General features: G+C 40.6%; 1 protein-coding gene across 1 annotated transcript in view; it reads left to right on the top strand.

The window, feature by feature from the left end:
- Window positions 1-19,549, top strand: part of ADCY10 (adenylate cyclase 10) — a 96,106-nt gene that overhangs the window by 40,949 nt on the left and 35,608 nt on the right. The window contains exons 16-20 of the mRNA XM_060009236.1: window positions 1,339-1,613; window positions 3,747-3,883; window positions 14,417-14,545; window positions 16,158-16,439; window positions 16,562-16,852. Of these exons, the coding sequence (XP_059865219.1) occupies window positions 1,339-1,613; window positions 3,747-3,883; window positions 14,417-14,545; window positions 16,158-16,439; window positions 16,562-16,852 (1,114 nt within the window). The remainder of the gene's footprint in view (window positions 1-1,338; window positions 1,614-3,746; window positions 3,884-14,416; window positions 14,546-16,157; window positions 16,440-16,561; window positions 16,853-19,549) is intronic.

The following is a 19,549-nucleotide window of genomic DNA, read 5'->3' as shown; positions in this document are numbered from 1 at the left end:
CTCTAGAGCACAGGCTCAGTAGTTGTGGTGCATGGGCTTAGTTGCTCTGTGGCATGTGGGATCTCCCCGGACCAGGGCTCTAACCTGTGTCCCCTGCATTGGCAGACAGACTCTCAACCACTGCGCTACCAGGGAATTCCCTGCCCCGTAGTTTTAAAGATATTAGTCAAATACAAAACAAAACAAAACAATGGGATGCTAACCCCTATTCATTAAAATGTTCTCAGGGTCAGTGAAGAGCTAACGATCTGGTGACAGAATGGGGCTGTAAGAGGGGACTTACATATATGTGATAAGGCAGGCTATAATACTTTATAATGATCATCTTCTGAAATTTGAAATTTGAATGTAGCCTTTGCTGCTCTAGTTTATAAAAACATGCAGAGGGAAAGAACGGCTTAACCCAATCTCTTCCCAGAGGGAAACAAAAGAAGCCAAGAGCAGTCTGGAGCAGTAAGAGTGGGGAAGGTTTTCTCCATTTAGACATCTTACACTATGGAAATGCAGGGCCCGCTATGCAGGGGCTCACACTAAATGTAAGCTCTATATTTTGTCTAATACTCTATCCCCAGTGCTTAAAACAGTACCTGACCCTAACAGATGCACAATAAATGCTTAATGAGTAAATAAATAATTCAGACTTGTTAGGGAAAGGTACTCTACACAAGAAGAGGGACACACGATCTGTTTTTAAGTGTAACAAGTGCCGCAGTTCAAGCTAGAACAGCATAAACTGCCGGCAGGGCAAGGACCAGGTGAGTTTCTCTCAGCAGCCTGCCTCCAGCACCTAGCCCAGTGGGTGCTTGGTAAGTATGTGTTGAATCGATGTTGGTTGAATAAATGTCAAATAGGTATTTCCAGGAGACCTTCATTTTTCAATAGATTAGAATGACTTGAAGTAAACCTCAGTAATTTTTATGTAATGGCTGTTTAGGTTGACTAAAACCCCATCTATCCTATATATTTACATTATCTTTACACAAATATTTGACCAAGTAAGAGTCTATTCCAGCCAGTTCTGTCCCAATTGCCACAGATTCCAATTAGCGGAATCTAAATTAACGCAAAGTTATTAGAAAGAACAGATTTAACTTAGCTTCACAAAATTCGGTGGATACACATGCATACCCATACATGTGTATAAAAAACTGAAGTCACGGGAGTTCCCTAGTGGTCTAGTTAGGATTTGGCGCTTTCGCTGCCATGGCCTGGGTTCAATCCCTGGTCGGGGAACTGAGATCCCGCAAGCTGCTCGGTGCGGCCAAAAAATCAAACAAAAACAAAAAAAACCCCTGAAGTCCTACAGCATTTTTCTTTGTGTTTCTCCACCTTGTCCAGACAGTGAAAGAGGAAAGGATTATTTTCATCATCGATGAAGGCCAGTTTATCGATTCAGCCTCCTGGAGGTTTATGGAGAAGCTTATCCGGTCTGTTCCCATCTTCATCATCATGTCCCTGTCTCCCTTCATTGACATGCCCTGTGCAGCTGCCCGTGCCATAATGAAGAACAGGAACACCACCTATGTCATCCTTGGAGCCGTGCAGCCTAAGGACATCCTCAACAAGGTCTGCCTAGACCTCAACGTCAGGGGCATCCCCAAAGAACTAGACACGTGAGTAACCTGTTTCTATCCTGAGGCCTTGACATCTGCACTCATTCTCCAGGTCCAGGCTTCATCAGATTCCTTAAGATGTGTCTGAAAGCGGCCATTTCAGGATTCTTGCTGGTCCCGCTTTTCCAAGGGGCCACTGAACATGCTTGATAGGATGGATGCCGCTCACTTTTCCTTGTTATGGTCCCTGTTACACCGTCTCAGACGTTGCTTAGGACATCAGTTTTGTTTCCCTTTCATCATGCTGGCTATGGGCACACTCACTCTAAGCCACAGTGACTAAGGGCACTGTCACGGGCAAGTAACATGAAAGGCAAACTGGTAAGCCTTAAGCACCACAGCCCACAGCTGAGCAAGGTCTTAGTCGCTGGCAATAACGTGGTCTGGTGTTCCCTGTCATGGCAGATGGTGACGTCAGTGCTCTCTGAGCTTCTCAGTGACTCCTCTCCTGGGGTCTTGACAGCAGTCCCCTTAACAACATGGACAATGCCTCCTCCTTAGCTGGCTGTTTACAAGCCTCCTTGGTATCTGTATCTGTTCTTTCTAATGAGGTTGCTTTGCTTCTGGAAGAGAAATGTCTTGGACAAAGTCTCATTTAAAATAACTCTAGGCATGAATTTATTTTTTTTTTAAATTGTATTTTTATTTATTTATTTATTTTTGGCTGTGTTGGGTCTTCGTTTCTATGCGAGGGCTTTCTCCAGTTGCAGTAAGTGGGGGCCACTCTTCATCGCGGTGCGCGGGCCTCTCACTGTTGCGGCCTCTCTCGCTGTGGAGCACAAGCTCCAGACGCGCAGGCTCAGCGGCCATGGCTCATGGGCCTAGTTGCTCCGCAGCATGTGGGACCCTCCCAGACCAGGGCTCGAACCCGTGTCCCCCACATTGGCAGGCAGACTCTCAACCACTGCGCCACCAGGGAAGCCCGCGGGCATGAATTTTGTGTGTTCTTTCCCTTTGTCTCTCTGTCTCTCCCTCTTTCTCTCTGTATGTATGTATTTATTTATTTATTATGTATGTATTTATTATATATGTATGCATTTATTATATATGCATTTACTTTTTGATCTAGCCTTCCCAATTCTAGGAACCTATCTCAAAGATATACTGACAGGGAACTATGCTCAATATTTTGTAATAACCTATAAGGGAAAAGAATCTGAAAAAGAATATATATATATATATATATATATATATATATATATATATATATATACATATCTGAATCACTTTGCTATACACCTGAAACTAACACAACATTGTAAATCAGCTATACTTCAATTAAAAAATTTAAAAACTTTTAAAATATATATAGTGACAAAAATATGAAGTGACATATGGGCACAGTTTTTATTGAGGCATTATTTGTACTAGTAAAAGACTGAAAGCAATCCAAATGTCCATCTCTAAGAGGATAGTCAGAATAAACTAGGATGCATCCACACGATTGAGCCCTATGTAGCTATAAAGAGAAATAAGAAAGATCTACTGATATGAAGGGATGACCAGGATACATTGTTGAGTGAAAAAACAAGGGGTTGCCTAGTGTGCAGTATATATAACTTGCTGTCTTTTATCTAAAGAAGAGAGTGAAATACGTGTGTGCATTTTCTATAGTTTTAAAAAGAAACGTTGAAAAGATAAACCAGAAACTAATTTAAATGCTTACTTATAAGGTGAGGAAGGGAAGCAAGACTGAGGATGTACCTTATTACATAGCTTTGACTTCGGAAAGATTTAAATGGTTTATTATGTAATTTTAAAAATGAAAGAAAGGGCTTCCCTGGTGGCGCAGTGGTTGAGAGTCCACCTGCCGATGCAGGGAACACGGGTTCGTGCCCCAGTCCGGGAAGATCCCACATGCCGCGGAGTGGCTGGGCCCGTGAGCCATGGCCGCTGAGCCTGCACGCGTCTGGAGCCTGTGCTCCGCAACGGGAGAGGCCACAACAGTGAGAGGCCCGCGTAGAGCAAAAAAAAAAAAAAAGAAAGAAAAAGCAATCCCTAAAAATGAAAAACAAACCAAAACAAATGGAGAAAGAGAAGTGATTATTTTCAGGTGATTGAGAAAACGCAAATATTTTTACTTCTTTAAAGATGGTTCTTTGATATAAATAGATTGCGTTGTTTTCACTACAGGTACCTGGCCGAGGGAAGCTGTGGGATTCCAATTTACTGTGAAGAATTGCTTAAAAACCTGGACCATCACAGGGTACTCGTTTTCCAAACAATAGAGTCTGAGGAGAAGACAAGTGTGACCTGGAATAACCTGTTCAGTAAGTCCCATAATGATGGTTCTTCCTGTCTCCTTCTGCAGAGAGAGTGGCAAGGGTGGGCTTTTCCATAGGCTGCTTCCTATACGGGTCAGAGGCTTTGGGGAGGCAAAGAACGTTGGACTTGATATCCCAGATTGTGAGAGAACTTAACATTGCCCGGGACTCACTGAACTGGGAGAATAAATGTAGACGTGTAATAGAAATGAAAGAACACTGGAGAATCTTAAAGCCCAGAATCAGAACTGACGGGGGATGTAGATGTTATCTGGGAAAAAGGTAAAATTATTAGAGCTCAAAGTGAATTGTCAACAAGGTTCTCATGCTACAGAGACATACAGAAGGATGAACTTTGATATGATGTCACAAAGAGGGCAGTTGGAATTTTTAAGAAAATAGTTTTAGTGAAGGGAGAAGGGTAGGGGTTGGGGAATGGGGTAAGGATGCAAGCTGGGATGTAGAGGATTAAGGTTAATGTGAATGATAAGAAAATATCTGTGGTGGATATACTAGTTGTTTAGAGAGATGGCAGTGATGAGAAGAAAAAAATCATATTCTAGCAAAAATAAAAAGAAAGAAAGAAAGAAAGAAAGAAACTATGTTTTGACACAAAGAGGACCATGAAGGTTTAAGAGATAGCATCTCTTCCATGAAAAGAGAGAGTATAAAGATGTAATCATCTCTGGGCTTTCTGTCATCTGACACCGGTCAGAATGGCCATCATCAAAACATCCACAAACAATAAATGCTGGAGAGGGTGTGGAGAAAAGGGAACCCTGTTGCACTGTTGGTGGGAATGTAAGGTGATACAGCCACTATGGAGAACAGTATGGAGGTTCCTTAAAAAACTACAAATAGAACTACCATATGACCCAGCAATCCCACTACTGGGCGTATACCCTGAGAAAACCATAATTCAAAAAGAGTCATGTACTAAAATGTTCATTGCAGCTCTATTTCCAATAGCCAGGACATGGAAGCAACCTAAGTGTCCATCAACAGATGAGTGGATAAAGAAGATGTGGCACATCTATACAATGGAATATTACTCAGCCATAAAAAGAAACGAAATTGAGTTATTTGTAGTGAGGTGGATGGACTTAGAGACTGTCATACAGAGTGAAGTAAGTCAGAAAGAGAAAAATAAATACCGTATGCTAACACATATATATGGAATCTAAAAAAAAAATGGTCATGAAGAACCTAGGGGCAAGATGGGAATAAAGACACAGACCTACTAGAGAATGGACTTGAGGATATGGGGAGGGGGAAGGGTAAGCTGGGACGAAGTGAGCGAGTGGAATGGACATATATACACTACCAAATGTAAAATAGATAGCTAGTGGGAAGCAGCCACATAGCACAGGGAGATCAGCTTGGTGCTTTGTGACCACCTAGAGGGGTGGGATAGGGAGGGTGGGAGGGAGGGAGATGCAAGAGGGAAGAGATATGGGGACATATGTATATGTATAACTGATTCACTTTGTTATAAAGCAGAAACTAATACACCATTGTAAAGCAATTATACTCCAATAGAGATGTTAAAAAAAAAGATGTAATCAAAAGAAAATTTTGGCCTTGAAGTTAGGAGTCCAGAGTTACAGTTCCACATATGCCATTTAATAGCTAGTATTTTGGTATTAGTCACAACCTTTATGGCCAGGTACCTGCTATAAAATGGGGGTGGGGGGGTTAAGGCAACTCAAATCCTTTCTTATTTATTCATTCAACAAACATCTACTGAGCACCTTCTCTCTGTCTGACACCACAGGAAGCATTCTGGGGACCTCTTGGAGTATAAATGAAGTGACTGAATACAATAATACTTTGCTGTCTCATTGATTTTTTTTAATTAAACTTTTTGAGGTGATTATAAATTTACAGGCCATTGTAAAAAATAATATAGAGAGATTCTGTATACCCTTTACCTAGTTTTCCCCAGTAGTAACATCAACAAAACTACAGTATAATATCACAACCAGGTCCAATGAAGATGTTAGATATATATATATATCACAACCAGGATATTAATATTGATACAGTCAAGATACAGAACATTTCCATCACCATGAGGATCCCTTATATTGCCCTATGATAGCCACCCCCCCACTTCTCTCCTACCCCTACTTCCTTCTTAACCCCTGGTAATTGCTAATCAATTCTCCATTTCTATAATTTTGTCATTTAAAAAATTTTTATAAGTGGAATAATATTGTATATGTAATCTTTTGAGATTTGTTTTTCTCTCAGTGTAACTCTCTGGAGATTATCTAGGTTGTTGTGTGTATCAATAGTTTGGTCTTATTAGCTGCTGAGTAGTGTTCCATGGTATGGACATACCTCCATTCATCTGTTGGAGGACATCTGGGCTGTTTACAAAAAAAAGAAGAAAAAGAATGTTAAAGAACATACTGAGTCAGTTGACAAAACTGGATTATGGACAGTAAATTATTGTATCAATATTAAATTTTCTGAAGATGATAAGTATATTCTACTTACGTAAGAGAATGTTGTTATTCTTGGGGAATTCAGAGTAAAGTATTTGGGGATTAAAGGGCATGAATTATGCAACTTAACACTCAAATGAAATGTTTCAGAAAAAATAAGTACATATAGAGAGAACAAAGGCTATAAAAAATGGAGCAAAATGTTAACAGTAGATGAATTGGAATAAAGACTATATAGTGTTATTCTTATAACTTTTCATAAATTTGAAACTTACTAAATAAAAGAATTTTTGAAAAACCAAACAACTTTTAGTGGTTTCCCACTGAGTTTACAATGAAATCCAAACTCCTTACCTTGGACTGGAGATCCCTGAGGGAGCTTCCTTCCACCCCCTCTGTGGCCTCACCAATACTCTGAAATGTGCTCCAGCCACATTTCTGCTCCTCCAGCACCCGAGCTCCTTTCTGCTCCCTCTCCTCTGGCATTTCACATACCTGCTCCCTCTCTCCCTTAGCTCAGGTGTTACCTCCTCACAGCCACTTTCTCTGACCATGCCCTGCTTAAAGGAAGGCCTTCCTCTGTCTGCACTTTCCTGTTAGTCTCTATCACCAAGTTTATTTCTTTCACAAAACTGACTCACATTAGGAGATTATCTTATTAAGTCACTTTTCCTGTATTATGATTTGTTGCCTAGATATCTGTCTCCATAAATGTTAAGATCCTTGAGGGCTGGAAGCATGCATTAGCCACATTTATAGCCTTCCCAGGTTATGGTGCATAAAAAGTCTGTACTGTGTTGATATGAACTCTCCAGCCCTTACTGTCTGTGCCTACTCACGTGGCACTTGTTTACTGTCTGGTCGTCTGGCTCTCTGTGTATATACCTTATCTTTCCAGGAGGTCGGGAACTTAGTACGTTCACCCTCATATTTCCACATCACCTATTTCAGTGTCTTGCAACTCAACTGTTAATGAGTGACTGGAGGGACAAATAAGTAATGCATTTTGGAGTACCGGGAGAAAAATGACTAGGCAAGCTCACTATTCAAACTTCACCTTTTTTTTTTTTTGGTATCATATGGTATATTTACTATCCTATTTCACTCAGCTGAAGATTTTCCAAACTCAGTATTCCTCAACAATTGTACCATAATGGCTATGTAATATTTAAGGTAATCACTGTGTTATGGCTGGATATTTAGGCTATGTACAATATTTTAATGTTTAAGGAGACTATGAGCATCTGTTTTCAACATATTTTTTCTGGATCACTGTAATCATATGAGTTTCTAATATGAAAAATTACCTTGCTGAAAGTTATAATCTTAAGGATTTTGGTTAAATTGTTGTGTTTTTTTAAACATCTTTCTTGGAGTATAATTGCTTTACAATGGTGTGTTAGTTTCCACTGTATAACAAAGTGAATCATCTATGCATGTACATTTATCCCCATTTCTCCTCTCTCTTGCATCTCCCTCCCACCCTCCCTATCCCACCCTCTAGGTGGATACAAAGCACCGAGCTGATCTCCCTGTGCCATGCGGCTGCTTCCCACTAGCTATTTTACATTTGGTAGTGTGTATATCTCCATGCCACTCCTCACTTCATCCCAGCTTACCCTTCCCCCTCCCCGTGTCCTCAAGTCCATTCTCTACATCTGCGTCTTTATTCCTGTCCTTCCCCTAAGTTTTTCAGAGCCATTTTGTTTTTAGATTCCATATATATGTGTTAGCATATGGTATTTGTTTTTTTCTTTCTGACTTACTTCACTCTGTATGACAGACTCTAGGTCCATCACCTCACCGCAAATAACTCAATTTCATTTCTTTTTATGGCTGAGTAATACTCCGTTGTATATATGTGGCACATCTTCTTTATCCATTCATCATTTGACAGGCACTTAGGTTGCTTCCATATCCTGGCTATTGTAAATAGTGCTGCAATGAACATTGTGGTACATGACTCTTTTTGAATTCTGGTTTTCTCAGGGTATATGGCCAGTACTGGGTTTGCTGGGTCATATGGTAGTTCTACTTTTAGTTTTTTAAGAAACCTCCATACTGTTCTCCATAGTGGCTGTATCAATTTACATTCCCATCAACAGTGCAAGAGGGTTCCCTTTTCTCCACAACCTCTCCAGCATTTATTGTTTGTGGATTTTTTGATGATGGCCAATCTGACCAGTGTGAGGTGATACCTCATTGTAGTTTTGATTTGCATTTCTCTAATGATTAGTGATGTTGAACATCCTTTCATGTGTTTGTTGGCAATCTGTGTATCTTCTTTAGAGAAATGTCTATTTAGGTCTTCTGCCCATTTTTGGATTGGGTTATTTGCTTTTTTGATCTTGAGCTGCATGAGCTGCTTGTAAATTTTGGAGATTAATCCTTTGTCAGCTGCTTCATTTACAAATATTTTCTCCCATTTTGAGGGTTGTCTTTTCATCTTGTTTCTAGTTTCCTGTGGTGTGCAAAAGTTTTTAAGTTTCATTAGGTCCTATTTGTTTATTTTTGCTTTTATTTCCATTTCTCTAGGAGGTGGGTCAAAAGGGATCTTGCTGTGATTTATGTCATAGAGTGTTCTGCCTATGTTTTCCTCTAAGAGGTTTATAATGTCTGGCCTTACATTTAGGTCTTTAATCCATTTTGACTTTCTTTTTGTGTATAGTGTTAGGGAGTGTTCTAATTTCATTCTTTTACATGTAGCTATCCAGTTTTCCCAGCACCACTTATTGAAGAGGGTGTCTTTTCTCCATTGTATATTCTTGCCTCCTTTATCATAGATTAGTTGACCATATATGCATGGGTTTATCTCTGGGCTTTCTATCCTGTTCCATTGATCTATTTTTCTGTTTTTGTGCCAGTACCATACTGTCTTGATTACTGTAGCTTTGTAATATAGTCTGAAGTCAGGGAGCCTGATTCCTCCACCTCCATTTTTTTTTCTCAAGATTGCTTTGGCTATTCAGGGTCTTTTGTGTTTCCATGCAAATTGTGAAATTTTTGTTCCAGTTCTGTGAAAAATGCCAGTGGTAGTTTGATAGGGATTGCATTGAACCTGTAGATTGCTTTGGGTATTATAGTCATTTTCACAATGTTGATTCTTCCAATCCAAGAACATGGTGTATCTCTCCATCTGTTTGTATCTTCTTCAATTTCTTTCATCAGTGTCTTATAGTTTTCTGCATACAGGTCTTTTGTCTCCTTAGGTAGGTTTATTCCTAGGTATTTTATTCTTTTTGTTGCAGTGGTAAATGGGAGTGTTTCCTTAATTTCTCTTTCAGATTTTTCATCATTAGTGTCTAGGAATGCCAGAGATTTCTGTGCATTAATTTTGTATCCTGCAACTTTACCAAATTCATTGATTAGCTCTAGCAGTTTTCTGGTAGCATCTTTAGGATTCTCTATGTATAGTATCATGTCATCTGCAAACAGTGTCAGTTTTACTTCTTCTTTTCCAATTTGGATTCCTTTTATTTCCTTTTCTTCTCTGATTGCTGTGGCTAAAACTTCCAAAACTATGTTGAATAGTAGTGGTGAGAATGGGCAACCTTGTCTTGTTCCTTATCTTAGTGGAAATGGTTTCAGTTTTTCACCATTGAGAACAATGCTGACTGTTGGTTTGTCATATATGGCCTTTATTATGTTCAGGTAAGTTCCCTCTATGCTTACTCTCTGGAGGGTTTTTAATCATAAATCAGTGTTGAATTTTGTCGAAAGCTTTCTGTGCATCTATTGAGATGATTATATGGTTTTTCTCCTTCAGTTTGTTAATATGGTGTATCGCATTGATTGATTTGCATATATTGAAGAATCCTTGCATTCCTGGGATAAAGCCCACTTGATCATGGTGTATGATCCCTTTAATGTGCTGTTCGATTCTGCTTGCTAGTATTTTGTTGAGGATTTTTACATCTATGTTCATCAGTGATATTGGCCTGAAGTTTTCTTTTTTTGTGACATCTTTGTCTGGTTTTGGTGTCAGGGTGATGGTGGCCTCGCATAATAGCAGAGGGAGTGTTCCTCCCTCTGCTATGTTTTGGAAGAGTTTGAGAAGGATAGGTGTTAGGTCTTCTCTAAATGTTTAATAGAATTGACTTATAAAGCCATCTGGTACTGGACTTTTGTTTGTTGGAAGATTTTTAATCCCAGTTTCAATTTCAGTGCTTGTGATTGGTCTGTTTATAATTTCTATTTCTTCCTGGTTCAGTCTCAGAAGGTTGTGCTTTTCTAAGAATTTGTCCATTTCTTCCAAGTTGTCCATTTTATTGGCATATAGTTTCTTATAGTAATGTCTCGTGATCTTTTGTGTTTCTGCAGTGTCAGTTTTTACTTCTTTTTCATTTCTAATTCTGTTGATTTGAGTCTTCTGCCTTTTTTTCTTCTTGAGTCTGGATAATGGTTTATCAATTTTATCTTCTCAAAGAACCAGCTTTTAGTTTTATTGATCTTTGCTATCGTTTCCTTCATTTCTGATCTGATCTTTATGATTCCTTTCCTTCTGGTAACTTTGGGGTTTTTTTGTTTTTCTTTCTCTAACTGCTTTAGGTGTAAGGTTAGGTTGTTTATTTGAGATGTTTCTTGTTTCTTGAGGCTGGATTGTATTGCTATAAACTTCCCTCTTAGAACTGTTTTTGCTGCATCCCATAGGTTTTGGGTCATCGTGTTTTCATTGTCATTTGTTTGTAGATATTTTTTGATCTCCACTTTGATTTATTCAGTGATCTCTTGGTTATTTAGTATTGTACTTTTAGTTAGCCTCCATGTGTTTGTATTTTTTACAGATTTTTTTCCTGTAATTGATATCTAGTCTCATAGCCTTGTGGTTGGAAAAGATACTTGATACAATTTCAATTTTCTTAAATTTACCAAGGCTTGATTTGTGACTGAAGATATGATCTATCCTGGAGAATGTTCCATCAGCACTTGAGAAGAAAGTGTGTTCTGTTGTTTTTGGATGGATTGTCCTACAAATATCAATTAAGTCCATCGTGTTTAATGTATCATTTAAAGCTTGTGTTTCCTTATTTATTTTCATTTTGGATGATCTGTCCATTGGTGAAAGTGGGGTGTTAAAGTCCCCTACTATGACTGTGTTACTGTCGATTTCCCCTTTTATGGCAGTTCGCATTTGCCTTATGTATTGAGATGCTTCTATGTTGGGTGCATAAATATTTACAACTGTTATATTTTCTTCTTGGATTGATCCTTTGATCATTATGTAGTGTCCTTCTTTGTCTCTTGTAATAGTCTTTAAAGTCTATTTTGTCTGGTGTGAGAATTGCCACGCCAACTTTCTTTTGATTTCCTTTTGCGTGGAATATCTTTTTCCATCCCCTCACTTTAAGTCTGTATGTGTCCCAAGGTCTGAAGTGGGTCTCTTGTAGACAGCATATATACGGGTCTTGTTTTTGTGTCCATTCAGCCAGTGTATGTCTTTTCATTGGAGCATTTAATCCATTTACATTTAAGGTAATTATCCATATGTATGTTCCTATTACCATTTTCTTAATTGTCTTGTGTTTTTTATTGTAGGTCTTTTCCTTCTCTTGTGTTTCCTACCTAGAGAAGTTCCTTTACCATTTGTTGTAAAGCTGGTTTGGAGGTGCTGAATTCTCTTAGGTTTTGCTTGTCTGTAAAGCTTCCAATTTCTTCGTCGAGTCTGAATGAGATCCTTGCTAGGTAGAGTCATCTTGGTTGTTGGATTTTCCCTTTCATCACTTTAAATATGTCCTGCCACTCCCTTCTGGCTTGCAAAGTTTCTGCTGACAGATCTGCTGTTAACCTTATGGTGATTCCTGTGTATGTTATTTGTTGCTTTCCCCTTGCTGCTTTTAATATATTTCCTTTGTATTTAATTTTTGATAGTTTGATTAATATGTGTCTTGGCATGTTTCTCCTTGGATTTTTCCTATATGGGACTCTGTGTGCTTCTTGGACTTGATTGACTATTTCCTTTCCCATATTAGGGAAATTTTCAGCTATAATCTCTTCAAATATTTTCTCAGTCCCTTTTTTTTCTCTTCTTCTTCTGGGACCCCTATAATTAGAATGTTGGTGCATTTAATGTTGTCCCAGAGGTCTCTGAGACTGTCTCAATTCTTTTCAGTCTTTTTTCTTTATTCTGCTCGGTGATAGTTATTTCCAATATTTTATCTTCCAGGTCACTTATCCGTTCTTCTGCCTCAGTTATACTGCTATTGATTCCTTCTAGAGAATTTTTAATTTCATTTATTGTGTTGTTCATCATTGTTTGTTTGCTCTTTAATTCTCCTAGGTCTTTGTTAAACGTTTCTTGTATTTTCTTCATTCTATTTCCAAGATTTTGGATCATCTTTACTAACATTACTGAATTCTTTTTCAGGTAGGCTGCCTATTTCCTCTTCATTTGTTTGGTCTGTTGGGTTTTTACCTTGCTCCTTCATCTGCTGTGTATTTCTGTCTTCTTATTTTGGTTAACTTACTGTGTTTGGGGGTCTCCTTTTCGCAGGCTGCATGTTCATAGTTCCTGTTGTTTTTGGTGCCTGCCCCCAGTGGGTAAGTTTGGTTCAGTGAGTTGTATAGGCTTTCTGGTGAAGGGGGCTGCTGCCTGTGTTCTGGTGGATGAGGCTGGATCTTGTCTTTCTGGTGGGCAGCACCACGTCCGGTGGTGCATTTTGGGGTGTCTGTGAACTTATTATATTTTCAAGCAGCCTCTCTGCTAATGGGTGGGGTTGTGTTCCTGTCTTGCTAGTTGTTTGGCATAGGGTGTCCAGCACTGTAGCTTGCTGGTCGTTGAGTGAAGCTGGGTGCTGGTGTTGAGATGGAGATCTCTGGGAGATTTTCGCCGTTTGATATTATGTGGAGCTGGGAGGTCTCTTGTGGACCAGTGTCCTGAAGTTGGCTCTCCCACCTCAGAGGCACAGCACTGACTCCTGGCTGCAGCACCGAGAGCCTTTCATCCACACGGCTCCTTAATTTGGGATGATTCGTTGTCTCTTCATGTATTCCACAGATGCAGGGTACATCAAGTTGATTGTGGAGCTTTAATCCGCTGCTTCTGAGGCTGCTGGGAGAGATTTCCCTTTCTCTTCTTTGTTCTCACAGCTCCTGGGTTTCAGCTTTGGATTTGGCCCCTCCTCTGCGTGTAGATCGCCTGAGGGCATCTCTTCCCCTCTCAGACAGGACGGGGTTAAAGCAGCAGCTGATTCAGGGGCTCTGGCTCACTCAGGCCGGGGGGAGGGGGGGGAAGGGAGGGGCACGGAGTGCGGGGCGGGCCTGCGGCCGCAGAGGCCAGCACGATCTTTCAACAGCCTGAGGTGCGCCGTGCGTTCTCCCAGGGAAGTTGTCCCTGGATCACGGGACCCTGGCAGTGGCGGGCTGCACAGGCTCCTGGGAGGGGAGGTGTGGATAGTGACCTGTGCTCGCACACAGGCTTCTTGGTGGCTGCAGCAGCAGCCTTAGCGTTTCATACCTGTCTCTGGTGTCTGCGCTGATAGTCACAGCTCGCACCTGTCTCTAGAGCTCGTTTAGGCGGTGTTCTGAATCCCCTCTCCTCGCACACCCTTTTGGAAAGTCTGAGGTCTTCTGCCAGCATTCAGTAGGTGTTCTGTAGGGGTTGTTCCACATATAGATGTATTTCTTATGTATTTGTGGGGGAGAAGGTGACCTCCACGTCTTACTCCGCCATCGTGAAATCTTCACCATTTTTAATATCTCTTTCTGACAATAACCACATCTTTAAGTAGAGTACAGTCTTCCACAGAATGTGTTTGCCTCCGAGTGTGGGTATTTCAATGTGCATACCAGTATATATATAAGTATATAATATAAGCTATATTTGTAAAACTGCATGTCTTATGGAAGACATCCTGTAGTTATTACCAATCCTTTTTTTCTTGGGGGCAGGGGAGGAAAAACATGTTTTGAGTAAATTTTGATTTTCATATATCAGTTTTACTTAAAACACAGTATTCCAGAATACTTTACAAACCAACGCACATCTCTGCCTGCTCTTTCTCATGTGAGACCCATCTCGAAGTTTATTGGAAAATCCAGATGATAATAGGACAATGACTCTCAACTTTTCTTCCCTTTTACCCCTCTGTAGAGAATTTTGCTAAGCCAACAGAGGACTTAAAAAAATTTACTTTTGGTCTTGAGGAGGGAAATGAAGAAGTCTGTAACCTCGCTAGTGGTGTCAGATTGAAAAACTTGTCACTGCCAGCATCATTAAAAGGTAAAGAAAATTTGACCTGGTGTTCATTTTCCAGGACCTAGATTCCCCTCTTGCTTTCTCTAGGATGCCTCCAACAAAGGAGAAAGGAAGATAGAAGACTGACTTTGTTTTTATTGTGTGTTGCCCAGGCAATGGGAAGGTTCCATTACAAGCTTGGCTTTTCTGCTTCTAAACAGTAGCCACCTTCCCCCTGTGCATACGCTGGAGTCTGATTTGAACAAAGTTTTATTCGTCTGCATAAAAGAATGAGGTATAGTACATTTTCAATTAAACAGAAATCAAATAGTGAGAGAGAAGATCTAACAGTGATACTTTTCCTGCTATCTACTTCCATAAGAAATGACAAACAAGTGAATTTATATCAGGGACGTACTGTTATTTATTTCAAGAAAAATGAATTTCAAGCAGTGTTCTAGCATGCATTCAGCTCCAATCCATGCCATCTATAAAATGTTCAACTTCAAATGTTTAGTACAAGGATGAGACCTCAAGTTCTGTATCTCCAAAAGAGCATCATTTGTGTTTCATTCACTATGTCTACTAAAATAGCAAGGTGGATTAGCTTGGTTTCTTTTAATCAATATTTTTTTTATTGAAGTATAGTTGATTTACAATGTTGTATTAATTTCTGCTGTACAGCCAAATGATTCAGTTATACATACATATATATATATATTCTTTTTTTTTTTTTTGGCCACACCATGCAGCTTGCAGGATCTCAGTTCCCTGACCCGGGATTGAACCCAGGCCATGGCAGTGAAAGCCTGGAATCCTAACCACTAGGCGACCAGGGAATTCCCACATTCTTTTTTTTTAAAATATTTTTTTCTATTATGGTTTATTATAGGATACTGAATATAGTTCTCTGTGCTATACAGTAGCCTTTGTTTATCTGTTCTACATATAAAAGCTTACATCTGCTAACCCTACTTATATCTGGACTAGCTCGGTTTCTACAATGTTCTGTGGACATATTGAGAAGTTCATATTTTGTCCCTGAGGAGGGTGATGTAATAGAAGGACATCCTGGTCAAGATGTCCAAGAAGCCATGTGAGCTATGATACGCGAACTTAGATGAGAAGATGGAATTGGAGCTAGGAGCTCTCTGACACTTGGTCATGAGCATAGAGATGGTAATGGGTTGTCACAAGAATAACTGAATCCCTGAGGCAGATAGAGAGAAAGCTTATTGCTGGGAAGTTCCAGGAGAAAGGGCAGCCAGTGAAGAAGACAGAGAATGAGCAGCTGGAGAAGTCAACACAGAACACGGATGGCAGGCCCTTCTCCTTCTGACCACTTCTCAGCATGACCTCTGCTCTCCTCACACACCCTTGTCACACTTTAACACAAAATCAGAACACCTTGAAATCCATCTTATTGTCATGGCCAATGGGACATGCATATTTTTAGGTCATAGCATCTCCATCTTTTATACTCCTGACACAAGTGCTATCTGTGAAATAGGTACTAAGCAAATACTTCTTTTGGCCTAGCTCAGCTGGGTGTAGTTCTATTGAACAAGAACTAGAGAACAGGACAGTTGTCCATCTCTAGAATGTATTTGATAAAGACAGATGACTAGTTCCCTATTGTGTGGCTTTCCACCTGCAGAAATCTCTCTGGTCCAGCTGGATAGCATGAGCCTGTCCCGCCAGATGTTGGTGAGATGTGCAGCCATCATTGGCCTGACCTTCACTACAGAACTGTTGTATGAGATTCTCCCTTGTTGGAACATGAAGATGATGATCACTGCCCTGGCAACCCTCGTGAAATCCAACGTCTTTGACTGTTTCCGGAATGGCAAGGAGCTACGAATAGCCCTAAAACAGAACGCGGCCTCGTTTGAGGTGAATTATCGTTCCCTCTCTCTGCAGCCACCCTCTGAAGGAATGGGTAAGTAGAGCCTGGAAGTGACCCATATTTCCTTTAGTTTAAGGCACATCTTGCTAAAAGAACTGATCTGTATTTTGTAGCAGGGGCTGACTTATGGCCCACTGCCTTTCTGTCCTCTCTAGCCCATGGTGAAGAGGAAGAGCTCTGTGAGCTGGAAAGTGAGGTGATTGAGTGCCACATCATTCGCTTCTGCAGCCCGATGATGCAGAAAACAGCCTATGAGCTGTGGCTGAAAGACCAGAAGAAAGCCATGCACTTGAAATGTGCCCGCTTTCTGGAAGAAAACGCCCACAGGTGTGACCACTGCCGAAGTGGAGACTTCGTCCCCTTTCACCACTTTGCAGTGGACATCCGGCTCAACACTTTGGACTTGGATACCATTAGGAAGATGGCTAAGTCCCATGGATTTCAAAGTAAACTTTCTTCGTTCCTAATTAGTCCTAACTATAACTGGGGGACGTGGAGACAAGACCTAGAAGAAGTGGGTCTGGACCATGAGGATTTCAAGTCCTCTGCAGGCTCGGGCACCATGAATGATGAGACATGAGCAGTGTAGGTCAGCAGGGCAGGAAGTTGGGGAGTATACATGTAGCTGAGTTGGCAGAACCAATCTCACTGTGAGACTGTCAGGGAGGATTCGGGGGTAAGGACTCTGGCAAAATAGGGTGTGACCAGAGCCCAAATTAAAATGTCCAAAGGAATAAAACAGACCCAGCTTCCTTCGCACCAAGGGATGGAATCCAAGGAGGGTAGCGGGTAGGGAGCAGGGTCTGACATGAAGTGGGGGGGGAGAGCAAGATCCGAGAGGGAGTGGTGTTTCTTGGCAGATAAAATGTTGTTGCTCTCTGTGTAGTTTGAAACAAGGTTCCAGTGGAAAAAATGTATGAGCGTCAGTGCTAGGAAGATGTCTTCCTTGGAATCAGTTAGATGACACAGAAGACCTCACACCTAATGAGGGCAGAGTGGCCTGTGGCTGCACCAGGATCAACCTGCCCTCCCAGAGTTTGGGAGAGGATGTGTGAGGGTTTCCTATAAATCAGATATAACTCACCTGGGAGAAAAAGCCAGCCTGGCATCATTTTAAGTTGTTCCCAAGAGTACCCCTAGGAGTGTGAGAAGACCCCTAGTAGTGGGCTGCTAGAATAAAACAGGCACCTAGAGGGCAGGTGATGGAGAGCTGAAGAGGATGCATGACTGGATCAGGGGCTCTTCAGTGAAGGATCCCAACACAGGGCCATAGTCAAAGCACCAATGAAAGCATTAATAGGAGAGAGTCAACTGACAGAGATAAGAGAAAAGGGAAAGAATACAGTTAAGTCCCCTATATAGGAACCTTCAAGTTGCGAACTTTCAAAGATGTGAACGTGCGTTCGCATGTCCAGTCATGTAAGTTAGTTCATGTGTCTGGCGTACATTGTCAGGTGTGTGCATCCTCTACAAGTGGTGGTGCTTTTGTGTACTTTACTGTACAGTACTGTATAGAGTACAGTAGTACAGTATCTTTATTACAAGCCCAGGATGTCCAGAAGCAGGCATAAAAGCAGCAGTGATGTAGCTGGTACTACTGTACTTTTCAAGGTACTGTACTGTGAGATTAAAAATGCTTTACTTTTGTGTTTGTTTTTTATGTATTATTTGTGTGAAAAGTATTATAAACTTATTATAGTACAGTACTATACAGATGATTGTGTTAGTTGGGTACCAAGGCTAACTTTGTTGGACTTACGAACAAATTGGACTTGATGAACGTGTTCCCAGAACGGAACTCATTTGTATGTAGGGGACCTACTGTATTCCAGACTCTGTGGGATCAGTGAGTCTTATTTTATATACACATTATATATATAAACAAATTATATATAAACTACATATATTACATATGTATGTTTTAATTATTTATTTGGTGAGGGGTAGAATCAGCTGGCAGCTAGCAGACAGTTTAGCCTGAGTAGTTCGTTGGTCTTAAGCAGGCTGGCTAGGGCCACCAAAGGAAACAACTCCAGTTATTTCAGGTTCTCCAATGTTCCTTAACCGTTTGACCTTGGAGCATATGTTACCAGATATCTCTGAGTCATATCTACTGATGTCCTTTCAACAGAACCTCCACCTGAGTGAGGCCAGGGTTTGACTATTTCCCTTATAATTTTTCACCTATTTAAAAGAGTATCAACTAGACATCTTTAAATAAAGACATTTTTTAGATTTCCTGAAAGTTTTACCGTAAAAGCAATAGTCCCATGACCTACTGCCCTGCATATGTATGTTCAATATTTCTTCTCAGGGGCAAACATTTTTAACTTAGCTGTTCCCTCTAGTCATTACTTCCATATACTAAGTGGTATGTTAATGGTGCTTTTTTTTTTTTTTTTCCCCCGGTACGCGGGCCTCTCACTGTTGTGGCCTCTCCCGTTGCGGAGCACAGGCTCCGGACGCGCAGGCTTAGCAGCCATGGCTCACGGGCCTAGCTGCTCCACGGCATGTGAGATCTTCCCGGACCGGGGCACAAACCCGTGTCCCCTGCATCGGCAGGCAGACTCTCAACCACTGCGCCACCAGGGAAGCCCAATGCTGCTTTTTTAAAAATCAAATTTGACATCATCTGTTTTAGTCTTGCTATGGTAGGTAAGGATTTAAACTCTATTAAGCCACTCTTGGGCACCTCTCCTCCAATATTGTTATAGAATTATCATTAGATAAATCAATCAAGTATTTACATTATTAAGACTATGAAAATGCTGTCCATTAGAGAACTAAGTAGTAATATACTGTGAATAGATTTCTTTTTTTAATTTTTAAATTTAATTTTATTTATTTTTTATACAGCAAATTCTTATTAGTCATCAATTTTATACACATCAGTGTATACATGTCAATTCCAATCGCCCAATTCATCACACCACCATCCCCACCCACCTACGGCTTTCCCCCCTTGGTGTCCATATGTTTGTTCTCTACATCTGTGTCTCAACTTCTGCCCTGCAAACCGGTTCACCGGTACCATTTTTCTAGGTTCCACATACGTGCGTTAATATACAATATTTGTTTTTCTCTTTCTGACTTATTTCACTCTGTATGACAGTCTCTAGATCCATTCACGTCTCAACAAATGA

This window comes from Delphinus delphis, chromosome 1 (assembly GCF_949987515.2).
Source record: "Delphinus delphis chromosome 1, mDelDel1.2, whole genome shotgun sequence".
NCBI lineage: Eukaryota > Metazoa > Chordata > Mammalia > Artiodactyla > Delphinidae > Delphinus > Delphinus delphis.
Note: the sequence above shows the minus strand (reverse complement) of the source record. Positions and strands in the feature narration are given on the sequence as shown.